We start from the raw sequence: 15,755 nt of genomic DNA on the forward strand, positions 1-15,755 counted from the left end.
TGTGACATGTGGCTTTCTAAATACCTGTTGCATGTACCAGTCTACATACATTGACTAGTATACAAGAACACCCAGATGATCCACACTTATCAAAACATCACTATTTAAATAGTATGCTTTCTTTCTGTTTTTCACACCAAAGTGTATAACTCCACATTTATCCACGTTATACTGCATCTTCAGCGTGTTTGCCCACTCATTCAACTTGGCTGAATCATTTAAATCTTCCTTGCATCCTCCTCACAACTCAAAATCCCACTCAGTTTAGTGTTATCAGCAAACCTGGAAATGTTGCATTTGGTTAGCTCATCCAGATGACTTACAAATATTGCCAATAGTTAGGTCCAAAGCAGTGATCTTTCTAGAACCCTACTCATCTCTGTCTGTCAGCTGCAAAATGACCCATTTATTCCCATATTGTTTCCTGTCTGTCAAGCAATTCTTGATCCATCCAAAATTTTACTTGCACATCCACCAATATAATTTATTGTATCCGTTGCTCCCAACGCTATCTCCTCTACATTGAGGAGACTGGACGCCTCCTAGCAAAGCGTTTTAGGGAACATCTCCGGGACACCCGTACCAATCAACCACACCGCCCTGTGGCCCAACATTTCAACTCCCTCTCCCACTCTGCCGAGGACATGGATGTCCTGGGCCTCCTTCACCGTCGCTCCCTCACCACCAGACGGCCTGGAGGAAGAACGCCTCATCTTCCGCCTCGGAACACTTCAACCCCAGGGCATCAATGTGGACTTCAACAGTTTCTTCATTTCCCCTTCCCCCACCTCACCCTAGTTCCAAACTCCCAGCTCAACACTGTCCCCATGACTTGTCCTACCTGCCTATCTTCTTTTCCACCTATCCACTCCACCCTCCCCTCCCCCACTCACCTATTGTACTCTATGCTACTTTCTCTCCACCCCCACCCTCCTCTCACTTATCTCTCCACCCTTCAGGCTCTCTGCCGGTATTCCTGATGAAGGGTTATTGCCCGAAACGTCAATTTTACTGCTCCTCAGATGCTGCCTGAACTGCTGTGCTCTTCCAGCACCACTAATCCAAATTCTTGATCCATGCCTATTGCATGTGATTTCACTGTGCCCACTCGCCTCTTAGGAGGGACACACTCAAAAACCTTTTTAAAATCCAAATATACCACATCCATTAGTTCTCCCTTATGCACTCTATTAATTATATTCTCAAGAAACTCCAGGAGATTTTTAAAGCACGATTTGTCTTTTATAAACCCATGCTGGCTTTGTCCAATCCCATTAAAGCTTTTCAAACCTACTGTTATCACTTCTTTGATAACAGATTGTAGCTTTTCCCTACTACTGATGTTGGGTTAACTGATCTGTAATTCTGTTTTCTCCATCCCTTCCTTTTTAGCATGCTTGCATTTGCCACATTCCAATCTGTACGAAGTACTCCAGAATTTATAGAATTTTTAATGATGACTACTAACGCATCCAATATTTCCCAGGACACTTCCTTTAGTAAGACCATAAGATATAGGAGCAGACATTAGGCCATTCAGTCCATCGAGTCTGCTCCACCATTCAGGAGAAAGTGAGGACAGCAGATGCTGGAGATCAGAGTCAAGGGCGTGGTGCTGGAAAAGCACAGCAGGTCAGGCAACATCTGAGGAGGAGAATCGACGTTTCGGGCATAAGCCCTTCAGGAAAGACTTATGACAGAAACGTCGATTCCCCTGCTCCTCCAATGCTACCTGACCCGCTGTACTTGTTCCACCATTCAACCAGGGCTGACAAATTTCTCAACACCATTCTCCTTGTAACTCTTGATCTTCTTGGTATTCACTTGTAAATATACTCAATGATCTGGCCTCACAGCCTTCTGTGGCAATGAATTCCACAGGTTCACGACTCTCTGGCTGAAGAAGTTTCTCCTTCACTCTAAAAGGTCTTCCCATTAAGGCTGTGCCCTCAGGTCCTCGTCTCTCCTGCCAATGGAAAATATCTTCCCAACATCCACTCTGTCGAGGCCATTCAATATTTTGTATGTTTCAATTAGATACCCCCCTCATCCTTCTAAACACCAAGTATAAATCCAACGTCCTTCAGCTTTCCTCATAATGTTAAGCTTTTCATTCCTGGGAACCTCCTCTGAACATGTACGTCCTTCCTGAGAAAGGGGGTCCAAAACTGCACACAATACTCCAAACATGATCAGACCAGAGCCTTATAGAGCCTCAGAAGTTCATCCCTGCTTTTATATTCAAGTCCTCGCAAGGATTGTCCTCAGGCAATTAGGCAGGCAGATCCATGAGTTGAATGAGGTCCATCCTCACCTAGTGAATTCTATCATGTCGAGAATTAACAGTCGAATTTGATTTCTGTAGTTGAAATTAGCAAGTGATATCTTTGATATGTCAAACAAAACTGTCATATAATTCATTGTTGAACACATCCTGTCCCATATTTGTTGAAAACTATAGCTTGCGTGTATAAATTTCTAAAATAATAGGAATTCAGATGGTATCTGATGGAAATGAAAGGTGGACCATTTGAACTGCTTTACAACATACAATGGATTTGCCATCAAATTGTGCAACTGAATCATTTGCTCGACATTGGCATCAAAACAAAGGGTAGAGAAAAATGCTCTTTGTAACTCAAACACAGAATGCGAGAGAATCTCAGCAGGTCTGGCAGCATCTGTAGAGGACAGAGTTAACATTGTCAGTCCAATTTGAAACTTCTTCAGAATCGGACTCAAAACATTAACTCTACTTCTCTCTTCATAGATGCTGCCAGAGTTTTTCCAACATTCTCTATACAGAGGAACCTCGATTATCCTAACGAGATGGGCGAGCACTATTCCATTTGGATAATTGGTTATTCAGTTAATTGATTTCCTCTGGGGCTTGGGGTTTTCTGGCAAATCTGCTCCCCGTTCAGGTGACTAGGTAGCAGCACATCGCCCGCGAGCCCCCATTCCCCCAACCCCATCCGCTCCCAACTATATCCACCCCACCATCTGCTTCCAACCCTGTCCACCCCCACCCGCACTCCTGACCCCAATCCTGTCTGCCCCCAGCCTGCCCGCCCCCTCTTGTTCTGTCCCCGACCCCGTCTGCGACCCCTCGCCCACACCCCCCAACCACTCCCAAACACCATCCAACCCCCATCTGTGCCCCCACCCCCTCTGACCTCCCCCACCCTCAGCAGCAGGACTGTACACCAACAGTAAGATTGCTCCTGCCTTTACGGGGTAAGTCTCCAACTAGCTCACACACGCACACAACTTTTTACTGCAATGTTTTGACAGGTTCCACTTCTGCCCTGTACAAGACAATGTTGGAGAGATTATCTGGGGAAGGCGGGTTTAGGGTACATCCCAATGTAGAACTCCAAGGAAAGTGTGGGGGGAAGAGAGAGGGTGGGAAGTCAGTCATTTAGAGACAGTGCCTGGACTCTACACGACTGTCCTCGACAGCATTTCACTGAGCTGAGTTCGTTTTTAATCATTGTACCTGTAAACAAAAGACACGATCAAGGTTGAAACAACTCTTTGATATAATGTTTCTATTGGGATCTTGAGATCCCCTTCGGATAATCCGAAATTCGGATAATTGTGGTTCCTCTATACTTGTTTTAGATTTCCAGCATCCCCAATATTTGGTGTTTGTAGTCAGTGGATGCTCTGATCCACATTAATTTTTCACATTTAAATTTCCAAGGGTAACTGTAAAGAGGAGAAATAGTGCCAGCTCTAATAAACTGTGCAAAGCTCCAGGATTCATGATTTAATTGACAACAGAAATCAGAAATAAGGAGCTATGGTAGGGACATTTTCTGATTGCTCCTTAACTGAATCCAACAAATGCAAACAATATTTCACTGCTATAGTCACCCAGCCAATCTAACTTCTGCGTCTCTCCAAAAGACATGACTGCACAAGTTGCTTCTGAACCTGCTAAAGCACAAATATGAAGAACTTAGAACCAAAGTGAAGATTGTAACAATACAAATTAATTTGAAGTCCTTACCTCCGCATGGACAGCAATAATGTTAACTAAAGCTTCCTTTAAGTAAGTTCTGACACCTAAAAAGATTGAAAGAAACATTGCATAATATAACATTACAGTAACAGTTTGGGCTGGTAAAAGGCAAATCATGCTTATCTGAATTAATTTCTATTACTGAGTTAAAGTTCAATTTTAATTGAATTAAATCGAGATTAGTTGTTACAAGGATAAAAATCTTGGACTTGATCTTTCAAGGAACAACACACCTGTTTGGTTTCCCAAAACTGGCTTTAACAGAAATGGGAGAGAGACAGAGAAAGAGAGGACGTGTGAGAGAGACACCTTTTTATACCATTTATCACTATCTGGAAAGTTTACATGTCCAGGGTCAATCCTCATGAATAGGTGAGTGCACAATATCTCAAAAATGGATGCTTGAATGAATGTTTGTGAATGGTGACTTGGGTAGGTTAGCAGCTGCATCAGTGGTTGGGAAGGGTAGTCAGGCAATGGCATATTCAGGGGAGGTAGTTGAGTTGCTAGAGGGAAAGCGTGGTCAAAAGGGACAGTTAGAGAGTTCTTGGGGGTGTTGGGGAAATCAGTGAGTGTAGTAGGAGGGTTCACCAAGGTAGTCTGGAGGGATAGTTGGGGCTCAGAGTGAATGAATGTAGAGTTCTGTTGCGTAGTTTAGGTTTTTCCTGTTGAATATTTCTGGGTGACTATCCAGATAAGTAAAACAGAGCTGTCTAAGTCTCTGATTCTATAGAGCAGGAGACTTTGGTGAGGGTAGTGGAAGCAGGGGAACTGCCAATCAAATGTTTTAAACTTCCTGGGCAATTCTCGCAGAGTACAGCAGGCCAACAGTTTTATAGGGGTCCCAACGATCATCTTGGCTCACATGTCCAGTCTCGAACAATCCCACAATTTGAGCCCTTCCCTTTCACCTCACCTTCCATGGTCAAGGAACTCAGACAGATAAGATCAATCACTAATGGCATTGCCATGCCTTCTTTGTGAACCGCTACAAAGCATACAAATTTGGTCTCAGTGGGGATTCTGCCTCCAGTTTTATATTTTTCACCCATGCAATACTGAATGCTGTATCAGGATTTAATATAGCAAAAATATTTTTATAGCAACACAGGAATTTCTGAACAAGAATAACCCAAGGTGCATCTGATTTGTCGTTTATTATTCTGAAAGTCACATGATATGAGAATAATGGAGGTGTTGAATAGTCATAGCAATTAATCATTATCAAATAGTCTATAACAAATCTAATAATGCTACAAGGAAATCCTCAGAAGTAGAGAACTTATTCCTCATTTGCTGGGACTTGCTGAATTCCATTAATGCCATTTATTTTTCCAGCAATTTCTATCCTCATTTTGTCCCTTTTACCTCTAAAGAAAGCAAACTCAAGTTTTTAACCTATGAGGAACCAAATAGTAAAGACCAGAGAAGTGATGATGCATTTCGAGGCAATCTTTTCTGATTTAGTGCCTAAAATATGCTGAAGATTTATTTGGTTATATATAATGATGCAACAGGACAATCTTTTAGATTTGGAACAACTGATTAACTCCACCATGGGTATTTCAGGTTGGTTTGTAGCTAACGTGAGACTAATTTTATCAGTGCTGCTTCTAATTTGGAAATGAGACACATAAACAACAATGAGACTCTTAATCGAAAATGAAAGCTTGGAAATTGTAATTATAAAAAGTCAGATTAAAACAGTAAAACCTGAAATCAAGGAGAAAGAAAATGGAAAAGTTATTATAGAATTACTATAGAATTAAATTACTATTAAAAATTTAAATTCTTGTGTTTTTTTTCCCCACATGTAGACTTTTACAGTGAAGCTACCCATTATTGAATATGATTTGGAGATTATTGAATAGCTATTGTATCATAACAATTGGCTGATAATCTCTTATTTGCATCAGTATCCTTTTTAAATTACAATGCACAACATATTAAAATTGTACGTATGTAAGACACCTAAAATACTGATCAATACCACCAGATATTCCAATGGCAGGTTTTACAATATCAAAGGGAAGCTTGGAGGTAATTATTAGACCTTGAATGAATGATTTTATCACCTGTATTTTAGTGAGAAAAACAGTAAAATACGATGAAAAGCATCTCCACTGTTGCCATGACCCAGCACCATTTTAAATAGTTTTAAGAATAAAAATGTGACTTAGATACAGTCCATCAGTCCTGAGCCAGCTCATCATCAATGATGCCTGGCTGCCATCCCTCCTCCTCTGCCTCACCACTTTCTACACTGAACATAAACTAACTTTGAAGTTGCCAATCTTCAGGCGCCATCTTTAGTCACTGGGCCTACCTCACTGACTTCAGCTCTGCTGACGATCAGCCCAGATTCTGATGCCAGTGCTCGCCCTGGGAAAGTAGGAGGCCACCTGGTAAGTTCTTCTCATGATACAGACATGACTTCAACTGCTGGGAAGAAAGGTATCAAGGGAATGGCCTAAAATCGGCAATGGTATGAAATATATGAAAGTGGGGCAGGATTGAGTCACACAGTAAATATTCTGGGACACGGTCATATCCTCAGATACATGGAACATGAAAATGAACAAGAACTGCTGTGGGATTTTCACACAGAATGATAGTCTAAATGTGTTATAAACTGTACCATCTGTAGTCATCTTTGGTTACATCGGTCATAAATCAATTCTATGTTTTATTCATATTGTAAGATCAACCAAGGAGCTTTAATTGAAAAGAAGGGATGCATAAATATTCAATGAGGGATAGAATCAATAGTGTGTCTGGCACCCAAGAGTGCAGGGCATCTGCTCATTCACAGAATAAACACTTCAATACAATGAAGCATGGAGTCTCCTGTTTTTATAGTTTTATTTCAGAGGAAATACAAAGAAGAAAGAATTATGGAAACTGCAATCACAATCAGTTTCTATTCCCATAACTATGGATTGGCAGTTTCCCATCTCCCTACCGTGAAGTTAACCTGCAGTTCTTATTTCTGTACTTATTAAATACTTAGCAATAATTAAGAACATCATAAACTTAGACTTATGCTTTTTTATAGAAGAAATTAGGGACTGAATTTTCTCTTTGGTTAAATGTCACTTCTGATACTTTCACCGAGTGCTTCCTGCCAATGCCCTTTGTGACTTGGCGTTCACAATCGTTCGCTGCTTACTTCATTAGTTATGCATCCAGGTTCGCATTCAGTCATATCGCAGCAGAGGCAGAAGTACTTGTCATTGTTAAGACTTTCTGGTATTCACGCTTTGGGCACCATACTTTAATGCAATGCACTTGCATGCTATAATTATCTACCCTTCTATTTGGAATCCCCACCTCAACTGCTTCATTGTTATTATCTTCTCTGCATCCCAGCATTACGTCACCAATCTCCAACCAGGATTCTCAGTTTCGCTGACACAATACAGACTTCTTTTTTTTTAGATTACTTACAGTGTGGAAACAGGCCCTTCGGCCCAACAAGTCCACACCGACCCGCCGAAGCGCAACCCACCCATACCCCTACATATACCCCTTACCTAACACTACGGGCAATTTAGCATGGCCAATTCACCTGACCCGCACATCTTTGGACTGTGGGAGGAAACTGGAGCACCCGGAGGAAACCCACGCAGACACGGGGAGAACGTGCAAACTCCACACAGTCAGTCGCCTGAGGCGGGAATTGAACCCAGGTCCCTGGCGCTGTGAGGCAGCAGTGCTAACCACTGTACCACCGTGCCACCCCAGTTCTTGTGATAACTCCCCTTGAAATTTACAGTTCCAATACCCCGGGCTGACTGTTGTCCACTCCCCAGACTGACTCACCTGTACCACAAAGACTGGTTGGATTTGATTCCCAGGATTGACTATGACCTAGAAGAACATGGACTGCAACCCTCTGGACATACGTTTGACAATGCCCTTGTATGGCAGCACCCCCTGATTGGCAGTAGTCCCTCTTCACTCAAGTCTACTCCCCATAACCTTTCAGACATGGCCCTTTGGCTGAAGCTCCTGCAACATGTTTGCTGTGTAAGCTGCTAACACACAGTGTAGATGCAATTTTTGGTGTAGCACAGTGCCATAGGCCAACATGTCCATCCCAATGACTGAAGATCGCTCCTAATCATGACAAGCTGTATGGCTTTCTGTCTGTCCTAATGAAGCTATGTAGAAATGCTGTGAGTAATTCAATTAAATACAAAGTGAATGAACAACAAGAAAATAAACCATGAGCCCTGAGATGCGTCTAGTGCAAATGCATGAGATGGGTGTGTATACAAATGCACAGAATAGCCTGGCAGAAGTACTGCAATGTAATGTGTCACTGATCTCCAAAGTGCAGTGGAGAAGTGCTGAGGTCAGCACATGATAATGCAGCGAGGCTGGTGTTTGCTGATGCCACCTTTGGTAGATTTAGTATGGATGAAGTTGGTGTCCATGGAGCATCCATGAGATGCTGGTGAATAATGCATAGATCCTGGAGAATCAACCAGTGAGCTGCATCCACCAGGGTAACCACTTTGACAAACTGCATAGAAATGAGGCAAATTAGCTAATAAAGACATGCAAATGCATGAAAATGAGGCCCTTGCCACTTAGTAGCAAGGTTCTCAACAAGCTGTTGAGACTTTAAGGGGGAAAATCAGACTTCCTTTAAATCAATTAGCATGAAAGAAATCAGATTCTTAACAATGTCTTCTCCAAAGTTTTCTGCCAGTGCTCATATCAGTCATTGAGTTGGGAAACCTCGGACACAATGCAAACAAGAAACAAGCCCTCCATTTAATAAGATCATGACAGATCTGCCTGAAACCCTTCAATAAAGAAAAGACTATTAAGTGTTCTTTGCTTTCTCTGCTCTAATGGAAAAAGTCTCAAGTTTCTATAATTTTGGATTCTCATCTCTGGTATAATTCTAGCTCCATTTTATTAATTAAAGAAGAATTTACAATAATATATAACAGATCAACACCTCCATCTATTCATCACAATCAAATAAATTTTAGCAATTAAATTCTTTGCAAACTTACTGCACAAATTAGTGTAAAATTACCAGTTAATCCCAAGTTGAGTTTGGTGGATTTCATTCATTCCTGAGTAGGTCAGCCTTCATATAAAACAGTATTTCAGTAGTTATAACTACTGGGACAGGCTAGTTGAGGTAGCCATGTGAATGAAGTCATGCTGACCAATAACCTATATTTCACAAGCAACAAACAGTGTATATAAAGAAGCACTTCATCAAATGGTCAGAGAAAAAAGCAAACAGAACATAGATGAGTGAGAAAAAGAAACAGAATCTTCGAAGGAGTTTCAAACTTTGTTTTGGTGACTCAGATAAAACAATAAACAGAGGTTCCGTCTGTTATATTAGGCGGTGCTGAAGATCCCATGGTCCTAGATGAAGAGGAACAGGAAGTTTATCCCACTGCCTCAAAACGAATTCTTAAATAATGAGATCCCACAACAATGAGACAAACTCGATATAAACCATCTACTTCCCTCCATTGCAATAAATTATAATTACAATAGCTATTCGAGTAGCGCATATATAGTTTTTTTTTCGCTTCTACATCAATAATCAGGAAGGTTATCGGAAATTACAGCACGACCATGATCAGCTGGGGAAGTGGGCAATAGCATTTAATATAGATAAGTGTGAAGTTTTGTATTTTGGAAAGTCATAAGAAGGTAGGAGTTTCATGGCGAATAGTAAGACCTTAAGAATTGTAGTGGAACAGAGGAACCTTGAAGTTCAGGTGCATGATTCTCTGAAAATGGAGTCACAGATACAGGGCAATGGCACACTGGTTTTCCTCAGTCAGGGCACTGAGTATAGAAGTTGGGATGCAATGCTGCAGTTGTACAGGAGGTAGGAGAGGCCACACTGAAACATTACGATTGGTTTTAGTCACCTTACTATAGGAAGGATATTATTAAACTGGAAAGAGTGCAGAAGAAATTTACAAGGATGTTGCTAGGACTCAATGGTCTGAGCAATAACGAGAGGTTGGACAAGATAGGACAGTGAGAGACTGAGGGGAGATCTTGTAGAAGTATATACGGTCATAGATGCACGGATAGGGTGAATGCACTCAGTCTTTTTCCCAGGATTGGGGAATCAAGGACTAGAGGGCATGAGTTTAAGGTTAGAAGGGAAAGAATAAAAGGGAACCTGAGGGGCAACTTTGTTTACCCAGAGGATGGTGCGCAAATGGAATAAGCTGCCAGTGGAAGTTGTTGAAGCAAGTACATTAAAAACATTTAAAAGGCATTTGGACAAATACATGTATCGGAAGGGTTTAGAAGGATATGGGCCAAGTGCAGGTAAATGGGGTTAGTGTGGATGGACACTTTGTCCCAAACTGGATCATGGCAACCAAAGGGCCTGTCCCCATTATGGAGGACTGTACGATTATGACTCTATGACTATTTGAACCATAATAGATCTCCTGAACTAGGCAGGAACATGCTGTTGAAAATATGAACCTTTCTAGGATTAGAGGGTAGACCACAAGTTATAGATGCATTATTTATTATTCAGAATTTAGAAAGGATTACAGTAAAAACCTCAAGTTGGCTGACTAGATGGTTTGAAAATCTAGAAGGTCCCTGAAGTATTAAGTAAATTCCTCAAACACTATTCAATGCCCAATAATTTTTTTTTTCTCTCTCAAGCATTATCCAATTCCAGGTTGAGAAATTTATGAACTGTGAAATAATGCAGAAAAGACTTGTTTGTGGACTATGTAGAAGTCAGAGAGATGCACTTTCAGAAGGATGGGGAAAAGAAGCAGTAATTTAGAAAAAGGATTGCCAGAACAAGATGTCTCAGATGCTGAAGACATAGCCACAAAAGGAAGATGGGGTTGCACAAGAGACCAATCGGAGGAATATAGAGTCCTGAGAGTTTCTAGGGCAATACAAAATTACAGAAAGCAAAGAGCAAGATCACACAGAGATTTAAAAATAAAGATACACGTTTGAAACTGGAGGGACTTTGATCACCCCAGCTTTCCTTCCCTCATACATTAGCTGATGCTGTTCATTCCTCTTTCCTCAGGTCCTCTACCACCATCGTATCTTCCAAAGTAAATAACCCATTTTGTCCTTAAAAATGGCTGCCCCACCTCTTCAAACTTCCATTCCATTCTGACGTCCTTGATTATGCCGCCACTTTTCAAATCAATGATTGTCTCTCCTGGAATACCATGTCTGAATCCCCTCCAATCAGTCTTCTGACCTCATACAGTACCAAACTAACTCTCATCAAATGGCACAAGACTGGGTAAACTTTCACTCTTCATCCTTCATGACCTGCTGCAGCCTTCAATATGGTCGAGTACACCATCCCCCTATAATGCCTCTCCACTACCATCTGGATGAGTAGGACCACAGTCATTTGGGTCTGTTTTAATGTAATTAATTATAGCCAGAGAATGACTGTCAATTCCTTTCCCTCCCACCCCTAATCCATTACCTGTGGTGTCCCAGCAATCTATACTTGATGCCATTCTCTGAAATTAACCGCAAATTTCATTCACCAGCTACTGATGCCATTCTGCCAACCTTCTTAGGCTGTACCAGACTGTGTGCAGTCATAGTGTCTTGTTTGAACTGGAAGGAAGGTGCATAAGGAATACATGGTTGCACGAGAGTCAAGTTGGAGGAATGCAGAGTTCTGAGGGATTGTGAGGGATATGACATTCATACATCACTAAGACTGTCTGACTTCTCTTAAGTTACCCATCTCTGCCCCACTCTTAGCTCATCTTCTGCCGAAATCCTCATTCCATGGTTTTATTATTCCCAGATTTGACCATCCCAAATGTACTTCAGCTAGTGCCCTACATTCTACTCGTCATAAACTTAAGGTTGTTCAAAACTGTGCTGTGTCCCTTAACTTGCCAGAAAATCCTTTTACCCTCTTTACACCTATGCTAGCTGGCATATATTGGATATTGGGAAAGTAACAATTGAATCATAAATTTGCATTCTTGATTTCAAATCTCTCCATCCCCCTCACTCTCTTCACTGTAATCTTCTTCAGTTCCACATCCCTCTGACATGTCTATGCTCCTCCAATTTTAGTCTCGTCCTTTTATTTTAATGGCTCCACCACTGATGCTTGTGCTGTCAGCAGCCAAAGCCTAAGCTCCAGAGTTGCACCTTTAAACATTTCTGTCTTTCTACTGCTTTCCTAGAACCTCTCTCTTTGACCAGACTTTTCAGATATCTAAATTAAATGTCTGTGGGTCAAATTTTATGAATGCTCCTGTGGAACACTTTGCAAGGTTAAAGTATGTTAAAGTCATTAAACTCCTGATAGTTAGTTGTGAAGGAAGAATCCTCAGCCAATCTTTATTTGGGATAGATTTATTCACAGAGTGAAACATTACAAGTATTTATAGATTAGATTACTTACAGTGTGGAAACAGGCCCTTCGGCCCAACAAGTCCACACCGACCCGCCGAAGCGAAACCCACCCATACCCCTACATTTACCCCTTACCTAACACTACGGGCAATTTAGCATGGCCAATTCACCTGACCCGCACATCTTTGGACTGTGGGAGGAAACCGGAGCACCCGGAGGAAACCCACGCAGACACGGGGAGAACGTGCAAACTCCACACAGTCAGTCGCCTGAGGCAGGAATTGAACCCAGGTCCCTGGCGCTGTGAGGCAGCAGTGCTAACCACTGTGCCACCGTGCTGCCCCTATGTCTTGATTCCACTCAATTTGTGTTAATTAGTGTCTCTTTATATGTGTTCAAGTAACCATCGAATTAACCTCCATTAACTTAACCCTAATTAACACAATTAGAAAAATAACTCTAAAATATTAAGTTGTTGTTGTTCCAGCACTCTTTCCATCATAATAACATGCAAGTTAAAAAAAATTAAATTCAAGTAATTACAAAATCTTGAACAAAATACTAGTCTCATTAACAATGAATGTACAACTATGGGCAGCACAATGGCTCAATGGTTAGCACTACTGCCTCACAGCACCAGGGTCCCAGGTCCGATTCCAGCCTCGGGCGACTGCCTGTGTGGAGGTTGCACATTCTCCCTGTGTCTGTGTGACTTTGCGGGTGCTCCAGTTTCCTCCCACAGTCCAAAGATGTGCATGGCAGGTAAAATGGCCATGTTAAATTGCCCATAGTGCTAGGTGCTTCATTCAGAGGGAAATGGGTCTGGGTGGGGACTCTTCAGCGGGTTGGTGTGGACTGGTTGGGCTGAAGGGCCTGTTTCCACACTGTAGGGAATCTAATCTAATATCATTTTAAAAATCCATCTTGTTCCCCAACTACGTTCAAGGAAACAAATCTATTATCCTTAGCTGGTCTGGTCTACTTGTGTCTCCAGAATTTCAGCAATGTGATTTACACTTAACTGCCCTCTGAAATAGCATTGTGAGCCACTTAGTTGTCTTCAGGAAGGCAGCTCATCACCACCTTCACAAGGGCAATTATAGGGAATGTGCAATAAATGTTGGCCTAATAAGCCCACATCCTAACAGCAAGTTAAAAAACACTTCTCTCATCTTATGCCTGGTTCTCCTGTTATTTTCCTTAAATCTGAGCCCTCTGATTACTGAACTTCCAGCCACTGGAAATAAATACTCATCATTCAGCGAACTCATTCATGGGTTCAAATACCTCTATTAAATTCTAACCTTACTTTCCCTGCTCTAAGAACATCTACTCCTTCAGTCACTCCCTACAACTTAAATGCAACATTATTGGTGCCGTTCTAGCAATCTCCTCTGCACCCTCTTGAATACTTACGTAATTTCAAATGTTTGCAGCAAGAGTTTGACACAATATTTCAACTGAGCTTTAAGTGATGCTTTATAAGATGTGAGGATCACTTGCTTGCATCTGTAAGGGTTGCCTGCACTTATAATGCCAAGGATTCCACATGTTGTCTTTTTTTGGAAAAGAACACTGGCTTCACAACTTGCCCTGCCACATTCAAAGATTAAGAAACACACTCCTTCTCCTACCCATCACCTCGATCTCACTATTATTCTCTTCAACAGTGCATCAATTGTTATACTGCTTCTCATTAAAAACATATTATTTCATAACCCTGCACTAAATTTCATCTGCCCTATGCCCGTCTAGTTCACCATTCTCCCAATTCCTCTGCCTCCACCAATTGGGAACCATTTCACTCCTAAGCATCCCAGATGTCCACCTATTTTACCTCCATTCCCCATTCCATTTCTCTAAACCACCGCCCTCTAAACACAATAAAGACAAAGTCCCCCTTGTCCTCACCTATCACCCCAGCAGTCTCCACATCCAACGCATCATCCTTAAACACTTCTGCCAACTTCAACTAGACACCAGCACCAAAAACATCTTGCTCATCCCACCCCTCCTCTGCCTTCCACAAGGGCTGTTCTCTTTGCCAAGCCTTGGTCTGAGCCACTCTCTCCATCAACCTGTCCAAACCCCCAGGTACCTTCCCTTGCAACCAGAAAAATGCAAAACCAGCTGGCACACCATCTGCCTCACATCCATCCAGGGCCCCAAAGAGTCCTTCCTGGTGAGACAGAGGTTCACCTGCCTCTCTTCCAACAGTTTACTGCATCAGGTGCTCCCGGTATGGTCTTCTCTACATCAAGAGACCAAACATAACCTTAGGGAACAATTCACTGAGCATCACAGTTGGGCCCACAAGGGCCAACCGGACCTCCAAGTCACCACCCATTTTAATTCCCCTTCCCACTTTCTTTCCGACATGACCATCCTCGGCCTCCTCCATTGCCACAATGAATAAAACCACAAATTGGAGGAACACCACCTCATTTTCCACGTGGTCAGCCTACAGCCCGCAGGACTCAACATTGAGCTCCCCAATTTCAAATAACCACTCTCCCCATCCGCCAACTACCTTCCCAGTTCCTCCCAGTCCTCTCATCAACCTACGGGATTCATCCCTCCCAATCAGGTTGTACCCTCTACCTGTCTTTATCTATCCCCACCTCACCACCTTGCCCCTGCCTGCCCACCAACCCCAACCCCCCCCAAAAAAACTTTGCGGCTCCCTTTACACCAAGCCCCAGTCCTGAAAAAGGGTTACACCTGAAATGTCAACTTCTCCACCTACTGATGCTGTCTGGCTTGCTGTGTTCGCCCAGCCTCCTACTTGTCTACCTTGGAATGTAGCATCTGCAGTTTTATTGTCTCTAGTTCACTAGTCTGGCTACATTCTCCTGATTAACTTCCTCAATGTTTTCCGCATTACTTCAAATAAATAGGTAAAGATATCAAGGTGCAACGATATGACGTGCAGTAAAGTGAACAATAAGGTGCTTGTTATTTAAATTTTATTGAAAATTATGGTTTTGGTATTTAGATTACTCGCAGTGTGTTGATATTGGAAAAAAAATTCTGTCTATAAATTTCCTTGAACGCCACTAGATGGTGTATGAATGACATGAGCTAATTAGTCCTTGCATTTTTCCCTGCTCCATTCTCTCAGGGAAGCATATTGTCTATGCTTGAGACCACAGGTCCTGATCTTGCAATAGTAACGACAGCAAACCTGTCAACACTCACCATTATTTCTTTGAAACTGACAGCAACATCTGGAGTCTGTACATGTGAATTTAATTACGGAAATCCAGAATTTGTTTCTCTACAGATATTGAATTATTAGATTTCATTGCAGTTTGCAGGACATGCAAGTTCCTGAACTGATGGCAACTTCCTT

The 15,755-nt window shown here is 42.0% G+C and overlaps 1 protein-coding gene across 2 annotated transcripts in view; it reads right to left on the minus strand.

The window, feature by feature from the left end:
• exoc2 (exocyst complex component 2) overlaps positions 1–15,755 on the minus strand; it is a 322,358-nt gene that overhangs the window by 18,490 nt on the left and 288,113 nt on the right. For both annotated transcript variants that reach the window (XM_060850316.1, XM_060850315.1), the window contains exon 24: positions 4,016–4,071. In XM_060850316.1, the coding sequence (XP_060706299.1) occupies positions 4,016–4,071 (56 nt within the window). The remainder of the gene's footprint in view (positions 1–4,015; positions 4,072–15,755) is intronic.

The sequence above is a fragment of the Hemiscyllium ocellatum genome, chromosome 34, assembly GCF_020745735.1.
Source record: "Hemiscyllium ocellatum isolate sHemOce1 chromosome 34, sHemOce1.pat.X.cur, whole genome shotgun sequence".
Lineage (NCBI taxonomy): Eukaryota > Metazoa > Chordata > Chondrichthyes > Orectolobiformes > Hemiscylliidae > Hemiscyllium > Hemiscyllium ocellatum.